General features: G+C 45.6%; 1 protein-coding gene across 1 annotated transcript; it reads right to left on the reverse strand.

Annotated features, from left to right (window-relative positions):
* Window positions 1–3,727: 3,727 nt before the first annotated feature.
* On the reverse strand, window positions 3,728–11,763 carry PRSS35 (serine protease 35). Its single transcript, XM_052781622.1, has 2 exons — window positions 11,416–11,763; window positions 3,728–5,354 (listed from the first exon to the last, which is right to left on the reverse strand). The coding sequence occupies exon 2, from the start codon at window positions 5,337–5,339 to the stop codon at window positions 4,098–4,100; it is 1,242 nt and encodes a 413-aa protein (XP_052637582.1). The 5' UTR covers window positions 5,340–5,354; window positions 11,416–11,763; the 3' UTR covers window positions 3,728–4,097.
* Window positions 11,764–13,281: the final 1,518 nt, after the last annotated feature.

Genomic DNA, 13,281 nt, shown 5'->3' on the forward strand with positions numbered 1-13,281 from the left:
ATGCTGCTGCGCCTTTTGGCCAGGACATGGATCTGTTGCTTCCCAAGGACCCTAAACAAGCACAGGTGTAATCCCTGCAGCTTCGGGCAGGGATTGTAGCTCAGGGTCAAAAACCCCTGCCTGCTAGTGGTCCCTGCCAGAACCTGAGCCCTCTCACAGCCCTTTCCTTGGTACTGTTGGCTGGGAAGAACAGCCTCATCTTTAACAGCGAAAGGGGATTGTTCATGCAACTTGCGATTTTTACAGCTTAATTTATACTGTTATGCTTTTACCAGCTGCCTACTCTTTCTTACAATAGGTCCCCCTACTACCTTGCAGCCATTTCATCTGTTACTTTTCACACTTTCTTTATCCCTTGCATACCACCTCCGTCTTCATGGTCTTCTGTACCATCTACTTCTCTTGCTCTCTCTTTCTGTATTAATTGCTGTTTGCTGCCAGGTCATCCCTTATCAGCAGAATAGGAGGAACTCCACAGCTGCTTCTCTCCTCCACATGTAGATGAATTATTTTTTTACTTAAGCCATATTCTGTGTTGATTCATACTCCATACAGGCTCATAAATCTGTGCAATTTGTATGGTAAATTATAAACTGAGTCAAGGGGTTTCTTTAAGCAATTTTTAAAGCATCGGGTACTCTATACCTCATATAACAGAAATAATTTTGCTACCTAGCATTGTGGTTTTCTTTTGTTAAGATAATACAAACTTAAACTTAATTTTTCACGTTGCAGATAATCCCCTTGACTTCCATCATATGTCTCAGAGCCCCAAATTAAACACATGCACAAATGCCTTGCAGAAGCTGGTCTGGGTGTGTTAACAGTTTGTGTATGAGGTTTATCTTTGGCCTGAGAAAAACTTGTTAACTTTACAAATTGCCAGTAACCTCCTAGAAGAAAAGGGATTTGACTGACTTTGCTTTTTCCTAAAGCCAGGAATACAGTTAAAGAAAAAGATCTACTATAGCAACTCTTATGGAAAAGCATTAGTACTGATGAAAACAAGTAATGTACAGCCTGGTACGTGAAAGATGGAAAAATCCTTTGGGGAAACATCACAAGGACTCTGTCCCCTTCTGGGCTGGGAACCCAGCCTTGATGCTGGTGTCCTAGACAACAGCAGATCTGATCTACTAAGAACACCCCCTCCTCATATTTTCTTATTGATAACTAGATACTAACTGCAGGTTTTTTAAGGAAATCTGAGATGATCACAGCTCAGAAATTCTTGTCCCATTTGCAGTGGCTGGTACCAAGAGCTCTATGTGGGACACTGACCTCCTGGGGTTGTGTGTAAGTACTCCATTTATGAACTATTTCAGAAGTCCCTGTAGTAAGCAGTCACAATGCCTGCATAAAGCATTCCCTTCCCTATTAGGCCAAGTGGCAGACTGAAATGTTGCCCAGCGTGCACATACAACAGGAATAACATTTTGTCCATGACTTCTTGTGCCTGCGTTCCCTTGCCTGAAGGCGCTGATCCAGTCAAAACGGCACATGTTCTGCAAGCCCATATATTTGCATGTGTTTGTGCATGTGCACTCAGACACAGAGGCTTGAATATATATATAGATTTGATTAATTTTTATGTCACTCTGGCCAGCCTCTTTAATCTCTTAGTACCATAAAATGAGGCACTGAGCATCTAATGATTATCCTCTGAGGATAAACATTTGTTATCAGCCTGGTATGAGAACTTCAGGTCGTGGCTGAGGTATTTATAGCAGATGATTATTATAACAAGACCATTTGAAAGCTGACATCAACGTTTTTCATTCTTACCTTGTCCCTGATTCCCAAACTAAAAAAGAAATAATTTATATTTCTGCTCCTAAGGAGTACATCTAAATAAGACTCACCAAAACAAGGAATTTACTAAGCCACCTTATCTTGATCAGTTTTGGACCCAAATCAACAATGAGAATAACTGTAACGAAACCCATGGACCTAGGTTGACTTGTATTAGATTAATGATGTGGTACCTTATTTGTCACAATTACTATGGAAAAAGGCACTTAAGAAAAACATTACAGAGCCAACTAAAGAATATTGTAGGCCCATTGCATAGAGCAAGAGTATTAAATACTGGACTGAGGTGATTTATAATTACTGTCAGCGAAGCCATATGTCTTAATAGAGATGTTAACAACAATAAAAAATAATTAACCTTAAAATCTTAGATACTAATTTCTAAACTTTAAAAATTATTATTAGTTTTCTGCAAACAATCACACAAAATAAAATAAAAAAAGAAAGGTTAAGTGTTCCCTGGAAAGGCTGACATTAAAAGAACTAGTTTCTTTTAAAGTGAGATCTCTTCCAATTAAAGAAATATTGCTAGAGTTATGGTATGAAAGCAAGTCTTAAATTTTTATGCTTTGGCAATAACTTGACAAAGAAAGTTGCCTGCACATTCAAAGTGTCAGGTTTTATACTTTCAATCATCTACAAAAAAGTGGGTTATTAAAAATGATCTTATTTCATCAAAAGATATTACAAGCATATTTTTAAAGATACCAATAAACAAATAGTATTTTTAAATCTTGTTATATTTTTTCTTCTGCATAGGAAGAAAATGTATTTTTGTCAGCATAAACTTATGATCAAAAAAATGAAATATTATGGTGGTGAATAATCTTAAAAATATCAAAACTCAAAGGATATCATTGGAAATACACAGTATCATTTTATGTTATTAGATTAACATAGCACCATAACAATCCTGTGTGCTTCAAAATCTTGATATAAAATAAAAGATATAGACTTGTGTAGCAATCAACAACAATTTTTAAAAAGGTGATTTGTGTTTAAAGGTATGTAAAAGTCAAGCTCACTTTGTGTTTTCATTAAACATATGGTTCAGCAAACATATTGAATCAAATTATTTGCTAACTACTGCTGCTACCTAGCAGGATATCTGTTATAATGTACAGGATAGTTCTTCTACCATTCAGAAGGTGATATAATTTAGTTGGGAGAAATTTTTAGTTTAACCTTGTAACTCATGTTGAGGTGGAGTCTGAATATAACATGATTAGAACTACCCATTTTGCAAAACCATATAAAGCCAAACTAAAATATTGCTTTCCAGCTCCCAATCTAATACATACTATCCTACCTATGAAGCTGAACTTGTATAAAAGTAATTTATAAAAACTGCAAAAATGGTTAGCACCCAAAAAATCTATCATCATCTGTGAAGCTCTAAATGATTGTCAAATAGCCACTTCAGAAGTCAGTGACTTCTCCCAATTGTAAAGCTAAACGGTTGACTAGAAACTAAACCTACAGCTCACCAAATACTAATTGGAATGCAAATGCATGTGTTTAAGGCTTCTGTAGCTTCTCAAAGAAGATTTAAAGGCATTCAATTATGTCCTGATGTTTCTTCTTCTTCCAAACATGGAAACTTCTATATTCATTGATTTCTTTTTGCTGTTTTTATTGAGCAATGAGGTGAAACTTGTCTTTAAAGTCTAACCCTCAGCTACAGAAATTTGGGATTTCCATGGAAGTGTTCCTGCAGCAACCAGAGGAGGAAGTTTTCCAAACTAACAAGCATGAACTAGACGGCTGCTTCTCAACATGGAGCTGTGGTCTTTAGAGAATGCCAAAATAATGTCTTGGTCTCGTGCAGTTCTCTGGATCATTCTGTACACACAGTAATGTGCTGCATGCACAACTTGCATTTGAAGAATTGGAACAGAACCCTGAGAAAAGCAAATCCATTGGAAAAATAGATATTGTTTAATAATACCAGCTTGAGACGTTTCAATCCTTCCCTTGGAAAAAAATGACAAACAGGGGTAGCCATTTTTTTCTGATGTGAATTATTTGAATTTATCACAATTGCAAACATAAATATAGTTTGGGATTTTAAGTGCATATCTAGGGTTGATTACAATTAGAAATATTCTGTTTGACAATTCTACCCATCCCCCAGCAATTCAGCATTTCTCAAGTCACCATAACATTACTTGTGAGCTTTGAGTTCAAAAACATCCTGATGTGGAGTGATGTTCTTCCAGCAACTGCTGCAGCAATCTTTCACTCTATGGTAATACGGGTGCTAAGTGAGTCACGTTCAGTTCTCTTCAGCCTCGTGTGCAATTCTCATCATTCCCATGTATCCAGAAGCAAATCTGGGCATATTTGAGAGGAGTAATTCTTACTGCTACATTGTAATCCTGCTGTTCACCATTGACATCCACCCACTGATGGCCTGAGTAAACAGCAATGATCTTGCGTTTCCACTTCTTTTTGTTTGGCTCCTTAAGACGGAGATAGACACCAGATCCAGTGGAGCCGGACTCAGCATCACAGTACTGATAAAAGAGATCATTGGATTCATCAGAAATGCTACAAAATCTATAGACCAGCTGCCCAGATCGATCATTGTCAAAACCCGAGAAATGGATCATGCTCCCAGGCATCATTTTGATTGTTGGGCTGATTCCCAGCTCCATGTATTTCCTTTTGTGGGGACGCTTGAGCTCAAGAACAGCATAATCATAATCCAGGGCAATATCCCCAGAGACACCCTTAAACCAGCCTTTTGGGATGTGGGTACTCTTCACCCTCGTCCACTGGAAGGAGGGCACGCCATCTGAGCCCCCCTGCTTCCTCCCAGATCTCCTCTGCTTTCTCCCACCACCCTTGGATTGTCGCCTTAGTTCTGTGGCAACGTCGGGATCCTCTTGGGCCGCAGAAACTTCTCTCCTGCTTCTTCTAGTGCCTTTGCGTTTCCTGCCGTCGCCTCTGGATTTTGTCTTCATCAGGCCCACCCTCAGTCTTTTGCTGCCCTTAACGTAATCCTTGCCGTTGTGCAGACAGTGGGCAGCTGTTAGCACGTGCTTGGGGGAAACGAGAATGCCACTGCAGCCGGTGGAGATCTTCACAGCTGTGTTGAACGGAAAGTTGGTCATAAACCGCTTGTCATAGATGCTGAACCTACTGTCTGTTCCATAGATCTGCCTCTTCTTTCTCAAAGACCTTCGTGTTGTTGTGTTTCCAGCTGGGTCAAGCACTAGTCCGAGGACATTCACTTCAGTCAGGGTCCGTGTGCCGTTTTCAAAGATGGTCTCATAGGATAAGAGGTCCTTCAAGTCAGACAGGCTTGGCACTGGCAATTTTCTTTGACATTCAATTCCACATACACTGTTCAGCTCTAATTTGGTTTTTGCTTCAAATTTAGGGCTGTCAAGGGAGAAAGTTCTTTCGCTCACAATCTGGGGGATCTTCTTTAAGTGCCAAGTAAAATCTTCTTCAGTTTCTGTTCCATTAGTGAGACCCAATATAGGTACGAAAAATATGAAGAGCAGTAACATGTGCTCCATTTTATCTATTTTTTTCTACAACAAGAAAGAGAGATTTGAAAATACGCGTTGGAAATATACACAATTATCTTAGTATCTTCAAAGTACAGTCATGCAATATTAGCAGTGACATCAGTGGAACAGAATTTCACACTCCGCTCAAACTAGAAATGCCTCAGATATTCCCTGTATTGCCTCTGATGTTTCCAATGGTCTCTAGCAAGATGGGTGTGGACGAGTCAGCCAGCATCCATGCTGAGCTACCTACTGGAAGGTGGCAACAACTGAGTTTTACCTGCTTTTCCCTCAGTGGGGCAGTAGTTGGAGTCATTCCACTCTGTGCAGTGCCCTGTTTTTATTTGTGCCGTAGGAATGCAATTATGTTTTACGCTTCTGCTTCTTTCCTCTATAGCTACTGGTTGTAGGTAGAACATGGTTGAAAACCACCAATGTATTCAAAAGTCACATTCAAAAGTTGGAATCCAGGCAGAGATGGACAGACAGACTACACTAAAGAGACTTGGGAACCCTTAGGAAAACAGACCAGTTGTGATCTTGCATGTAATGCCCAAAAAGTGGCAACTTCAAGTGACCTAAAAGTCACCAATGGTTCTGCATTACCCACCCAGCTGAGACCTGTGAGTCTGCCTGCTATGGAGAATGGCACTTTGCTAACTGCTCTCCCAAGGAACCAACTTAGAAAGATCTGCTTTCCCCTTTCAAAGTTTATGTTGTCTGGATGTGACAAATGGAGCAATTTAGGTACCTAAACAAGGTGGCAAGTCCCATTTTAAATGTTTTCAGCTTCCGCTGCTCTGACAGGCATGGGTCTCCTGCAGATCCTGCATTGTATCTCCCTGTGTGCTGTGGCCACCAAAACCTCATTCACTTCCTATGCATGGCTATCTGTATCTCTCTCAGGATGTCAGAGAATTTCAAAATCCATGGTTGGAAGGGACAGATGATTGAGGAAAGGAGAAGGTTGCTGGTCTAGAGGAGTCTTCTGGTTATATACAGGCAGGAAAGCCTGGCCAAGTAGGAGGGACAAGTCTGCTGACTCATCACATGCCTTTTTCGTGCAGGATCCCACAACGGCTGCAGGAACTGTGCTGTCTGTGCCTTACGGTCACATGTGGAAAGCCCCACCTAGATGGGGTGATGCACCACACAAAGAGCTAATACTTTAAATGGGAAAGACAAAAAGCAGTATTATTCCCATCTGTAGTTGGGAAACATGCAGAAAGAATGTAAAATTGTTAGAAGTCTGTGGCAGAGCCAGAAACTGAACCCAGAAGTCTTGATTCTGAGCTCAAAACATTACTGAAAAGACCATTTTTCTCCTTTGGCAGCAGTGATGTCAGTGGCATTAACCAACTACTGGCTGCTGCCATTGGGAAAGCTGCGCTCATATCCTTCATTCCAATTACATGGAAACCTCAGCTGTGCAGAAAGAAAGGGCCTATGATTAAACTTTAAAAGCCAAGCAATTCAAGGGTATGTATGTGGTTAAGCTCTCTGGTTTACATTGTAATGGAAGTGTAAGCCAGGGCAAAGATAACTGCTTTCCTTCTCTTGAGCTTAGTTTACAATAATATGAGTACTGCTATCCAGTGAAACAGCCTGGTCACAAGCTAGCTAAAGATCTGGCATGAAAAAAAGAGAAGTATGTGCGCAACATGGTAAAAGAAGTGGTAACATCACTTTAAAAACTGTTTAATGGGCCAATGACTCCTATAATTTTGAGGCATCTTCACCATATAGACATAGTTCTTACCTATAAGAGGTAACAGTTATCACTTTTTAGCTAACTAAGCACTACAACTCAAACACAGCTTGTTGCTTCTGATGCCAAATTCAGAGGGTGGTTTTGTTTCAGCATAATTTTTGATGCTTTTCAGCTTCGCCTGCATGGAACGCCAACTTTGACTGGAGTTTACTTACTAGGATATGCGTAAAACACATTTTACAACACAGTATAAAGATACCCACCCTGGCTTTAAAGTAGCTAACTCAGGTTTTGGAGAAGATGTGTGGACTTTTTCATAAGACATCTGGAGATTACAGTGACTCACAGGCCTAAGCTCTGGGGTGTATGCAGTCATACTAAAAGATATCTGAAGGTCTTGAAAGCAGAGCAGAGTCAACCCAGGCGCGAGATTTTGCAGAGAGACACCAGCTGACCATACCAGTCAGGTATACAGGTTATTGGTATAGCAGAAATGCACATATTTAAACATTAACTTTTATATACAAAGTTACCTTCAAAGTATTGTTTTGGTTATTGCTCAATTAGTACTACATTTGACAAGGAACGATAATTTTACACATGTATGGATAAATGATAAAGTGTCAAAATAAAGAAATACTATGATGAGAACATAAGTAAGCTTTCCTGGCCTGACCAGAAGTCCACTTTGCCTAAAATCCTGTTTCTGACACTGGCCACGTGAGATGCCTGCAGTAGAGCCCAAGAATAGGGCAACCATGTATGTCCCTTCTCCCTCATAGTCTCAGCTTACAACCAGTTGCACCTCATGGACTTTAAACCACAGGTAGTTTCTGTAGTGTGAGGAAACCTTGGTGGGTTTCTTTTCCATAGTTGCCCAGTCTTCCCTTGAACCCATATAAAATTTTATATCCGCAATGTTCTGCATCAAGGAGTTCCACAGCTTAACTACATGTTGTATGAGGAAGCATCTCCTTTTCTTTATTTTCAGCCTGTCACAAACTAGCATGGTTTGATGATAAGTAATGCGATATTAATGCGGAAAAGCTGGTTTTAATTTGCTTTGCCCTAATACAGCTGTTGAACAGATACAAGGTATTAAGAAACCCAGTTGTTCTGTCAGGCTCGAGAATGCCTTTTCTATGTTCTTTCCTAGAATACTCTTCCCCTTCTCAGCCCTTCCTCAGGGTCTGGGTATTTGGTATTTCTCTGTAGCTGAATTTTGTGAGACCTAAGGAAAGTTCATTCACTAACTGCTAGTTCATATACAAAGTCTTAGAGGTGCCTGGGTTGATGTCATTCCACTGCGGTGGCTGAAGTCTTCCCAGCTGGACCCATAACTAACTTCACTTTATAGAGAGACTTTCTGCAAGCAAATGGGTGGAGTACCATGGCTCCCTTCCGCCACTCTTTAAAAAGAAAAAAACCAAAACACACAACCCTCAATAGATGCATTGGAGCCTCCCATTTGAAATACTATACTCAAGTGCTCACTGCTTACAAAGGCAGTCTTGGAAGCCAAGATTTTCATCATTTATAATGAACCACTTGTTGCTCATAATGAACTAACTACACTTCAGTAGAACTGGAAGAAGTCCAAGCCGAGGAACTTGATGAAAATGGTAATTCTCATTACAGATCAGAGCAGTGGTCCTACTAGGCAGCATTGTCATTTACACCCATGCACTTAAGCTCTGTTTACTAACCCGATCTCTACCATTTAAGCAAGGCCAACCTCAAGCATAGGCAACGTCAGCAGTTGCCATGGCCCAGTACAGGTTGCCAGCAAGGGGGGAACACAGGGGTTCCTCTTGCCAGACAATGGGGATGGAAATGTGTAGATGGCTGCAAAGGCACTTTTGCAGGGTGAGAGAAGGGCAGAGAGAATACAGCCTCCAGAGGACAGAGGAAAGGCCCTGAGAAGGCTACAAGCTAGATGCAAGAAAAAACCCTCAACATCTTACTCACACTTTCTGCCACGCTGTTCTCCACTCTTCCTCCAAACCCCAAGCTGCTCTGCCCTGTCCTTTCCTTCGTTCCTTTCGCATACAAATTTTGGGTTGGCTTACAGTAATTAGAAGCCTTGAGTCAGCTGTCTTTATGGTAGGATGAATTGCTTCAGAGAATACAAAAGTAGATGGAAACTAGAAAGTGAGAGAGAGATCACCAGCTCCATGAAAATGTTAAAATTCTTCCTCCAGTTTCCAAACCCAGCTGATAACAGTGAGGATTCCCTGCTTGGTGGCATTCCAGCTGCCAGGCGTATGTATACAACTAAAAGTATTTTCAGTTCTTCTCACTTTCTGCTTCTAACATCAAATCTTTCTCCATTCACAGGACAAAACCTACCCATGTCCTAACTTTTCAGGATATTCTTCAAATATTTTGTCAGTATAACCTATCTTACTCCAGCAGAATGCAACTCAAATGCTCAGGGGTAGGCTTGTAGTCAAGCAGAACTAGAGTATCTTTCTTTTCAGGCTACCCCAGCGTGAATTTGCATGTCAGTGTAGCTCAGACAGAAGAAAAGTTGCGTCCAGCTACCTGGTAGTGTTTTATCTTGGTCTGTTCAGTGCAGCCTCTGCTCTGGGGTTTCCTTCTTATTGTAGGAAAGTCAGCACATTTCAAACTAAGCTTACATAATTTTAAACACAATTTTCAGACCATAAAATATTAGAGGCTGCTACACTAACCAGCTCCTTTAACTGCTTTTGGCCTTATTCTTGAAATGGCCTGAAAGTTGGAATTCACAGTTCTGCTCTGACAAAGCAAAACAGAGAACAAATACTGGAAATCTCACGCTCCCTGGAAGAAACCATTACCCTAACCTTATCCGCCACTGCCCCCTTCACTCCTCCGGGTGTGCTCACTCTATATATTGGTGCACAGATTTCGTCCTCCACTCCGACTTACGGAGAAAACCCCACCGCGACTCCTGGCTCTTAGAAAATTTAAGCAGCTTCAGTAGGCATCAGACGAACTAATTGTACACGGCAGGCGTGACAGCTCGTTTCTGAAATCCCACACGCAGGGGGAAATAAAGAAAGGGGGGATGAACGGCCACGGGGAGAGGGGCTTCACCTCCAACGGGGTTTTCCCTTTCCCGGCCGCCCCCGCCGCGGCCGCGGGGCGGCGCGCCCGGACAGCCGGCGGCCGGCCCGGCTTAATTAACCCTCTGCCTGCGATCCCCCGGGTCCCGGGCTGGCCCGCCGGTAGCCCCCGCTCCTCCCAACCCTCCCCGCCGCCGGGCTCTTCTCCCCGCTCCTCCGGGCCGGTGGAGAGGGGAGCGGGGGGGGGGGGGAAGGTCGCGTCCCGGCCGCTGCTCCGCCGCGGAGGGGCTGCGGGGGGTCGAGCCCTGCCAACCGGGGCGGCCCCGGGCAGCGGGCCCCGGGGCGGGAGCGGGCGGGCACCGGCCGGGAACCTAGCCGGAGGAACGGCGGGGACGGGAGGGGGGGCTTTGCTGGGATGACCGCTTTTCCACTGCCCGCTCCGCTTCTGCCGGCCGCTCCTACTACGCATTAGCATGTTAAAGCCCAGGGTTTTCCTGGAAGAAGCCGAGGGTTTGGAGAGGAAGGCTTTAACTCGACAGCTCTCTAGCCATCCCCTGGTCCTGCTTTCCGTGGGAGGCTCTGCTTTTCCGCGTCTCATCCAAAGGAGTTCCCTTTCTCCAGAGCCTGCAAGTTAAATACCTTGGCACGGCTTTTTTTGCCATTCCAAGATAAATCTGCTTCTAGCAGTGATGAATCTGGATGAAATTAGTGTCAATTCCAGAAGAGCGCGGGGATGGTAGCGCGAATACTGAGGGGATGAATCAGAATTAAAGGAGAGGTTGTTTTGAAGGGTGAAGAAGCTGCTTGCCTGCTCCCCGCGGAAGACACAGCGCAGAGGGGAAACCCCTGAAAGCCCAATAAATACGCCCCTTGCATCCGTTCCGTTAGCCGTCTTGTGAAACCAGCTTCAAATAAATAATAATAATTAAAAAAACAAAAGGACCGAAGAAACGTGTCACGTTTTAGCCCTATCAAAAATATATCCGCCAGGCTAAAGAGGCAGGAGCTTTATACAAAACCCTTCAGCTGCCCAGCCCGAGGTACTGACATCGCCCAGCTTCATCATTTTTTTAAACGACCCGTGTAGGAAGAACGACATCGCAAAAAACCGATCACCTTACGGACGTTACCTCGGACTGCCCCGGTTCCCGGCCCCGAGCCTCCCTGTTCCCGGCCCCGGGCAGCCCCGGCCCGGGGCAGCCCCCCCCCCTCAGCCCCCATCCCCAGCTCCCAGCCTGCCCGCCCGGCGCTGCCCCGACCAGGTCTCTCGGGGCAGTCTCTCCTCCCCGCGGCCGGCGTCGGGAAGGGTTTACTTTCATACCTGGCACCCCCGCAGGAGGAACGGAGGGGAAGGCGGCCGCAGACCCCGGGGCGCAGGCTCCCCGCTCCGCGCCGCGCCGCCCGCCCGCCGCCCAGCGCCCACGGCTACTGAGGACGGGGCGGGGGGAGCGGCCAGGTCTTCCCAGGCGGGGGAGGGGATGGAAAAAGGGAAAAAAAAAAAGAAAAGAAAAAGGAGGCGAGAGGGAGGAGGCCGGGAGGGCGAGAGGGGGAGGGCCGAGGGGAGCAGAGCGGAGGCAGATCCCGGTATCTCCTCGGATGGGATGGGAAGGGAAGAAGGGGCTCTGCCTGCGGGGCGGGGAGGCGCATCGCCCCGGGAGAGGCTTCCTCCCGGCGCCGGGCGGAGAGCCGGGGTGACCCGCGCAGGGCCGGGGCGGGGGGAGGCGGAGACAAGCGGGGAGGCGGAGGGACCCCGTCCCGGGGGGAATGGCGGGAGGACGCCGCACCGCCCGCACCTGCGTGGGGCCGGGGCTGCCGGGCACGATGAGGGAGGGCCGCTCCGCCCCGACCCGCCGTAGGGCTCCTGGGGAAGGCGAGGAGCGGCTGCCGGCTCCGCAGGAGGCTCCTCGGGCCGGGATGGGGCTTGCGGCTGCGGGACGTGGCGTTCCGCTGACCCACCGTGGCCTGACCGCGCCTCCCTGCCCTCGCCCCCTCAGGGACCCTCCTGGCCCCGCTCCTCAGGGGTGCCCTTCTCCTCAGGGGTGCCTTTCTCCTCAGGGACCCTCCTGGCCCTGCTCCTCAGGGGTGCCCTTCTCCTCAGGGGTGCCCTTCTCCTCAGGGACCCTCCTGGCCCCGCTCCTCAGGGGTGCTCTTCTCCTCAGGGGTGCCTTTCTCCTCAGGGACCCTCCTGGCCCTTCTCCTCAGGGGTGCCCTTCTCCTCAGGGGTGCCCTTCTCCTCAGGGACCCTCCTGGCCCCGCTCCTCAGGGCACCCTTCTCCTCCCCAGCCCTCGGGGCCTCAGAGGCCAGGTGAGAAGCACCTCCCTCCTTTTCTCATCACTTCACCCCTCTCTTTCTGCCTTCCCCTTCCCTTGGTGTCCCTTTTGTCTCCCCTCCCAAGGCAGCAAGCTTTGGGTGGTCGTCTCCGCTCCATGGATCGGCCCCTGCGCTACAAGAAGTTCCTCCCCAAAGCTTTCCACTGCTGCATAGATGCGCGATGTGAAAAGCTCATTCACTAGGCGCTTTTGCAAGTGCTTAACCTGAGTAGTTGCAATGAGCTCATCTGCTGAAAACTCGGTTTACGCTAGACGAGGGTTCACTGATTTGCCAAAACCAGCAGGAAATTTGTGGCATTGCTAGAGATCAGACTGAGATCTCTAGAGTGCTGTTCCATCGTCTTAATCGTAGGCATATCCTTCCTTTAAAAGACTTAACTTCTGAGATTTAGTGGACCCAATTAATATATAACCAATATATAATTAGGTTGGAAATAAGGCTTTGGCCAGCAACTGCACCCTGCAGTTTCATTTTGCAGACTGAGGTTGATTTCTTCAAAATGTAAATTTTGCTCGCAGTTCTGTTTTTGTTGTTGTTATTTGTGTGTACAACTTAAAACCAAAGTGTAATAATAATTATTCATGTGCCTGAGAAAATGAGCTGAAGAATTCCCAGTTTAATTAACAAGGCAAGACAGAAATGAGTATAAGGTAGTTAAGTTTTACAAGCAATTTCTTGAACATAAGAGCTTCCATACTGGGCCAGACCAAGGGCTTTGCTGGGCCAATATCGTGTTGCATTAGTAAAGGGCAAGGTCATGCCTCTCCAGCACTTCCCTGCTACCAATATTTCAAACTCAGAGATTTTCTGAAGCAGATGTAGTTTCCACGATCTTAGTAACCTTCACTGGATTTC

Source organism: Harpia harpyja, chromosome 3 (genome assembly GCF_026419915.1).
Source record: "Harpia harpyja isolate bHarHar1 chromosome 3, bHarHar1 primary haplotype, whole genome shotgun sequence".
Lineage (NCBI taxonomy): Eukaryota > Metazoa > Chordata > Aves > Accipitriformes > Accipitridae > Harpia > Harpia harpyja.

What these genes read in the sequence shown, in the direction of transcription:
- PRSS35 (XM_052781622.1), bottom strand. Translation starts at nt 5,339, where the DNA reads ATGGAGCACATGTTACTGCTCTTCATATTTTTCGTACCTATATTGGGT.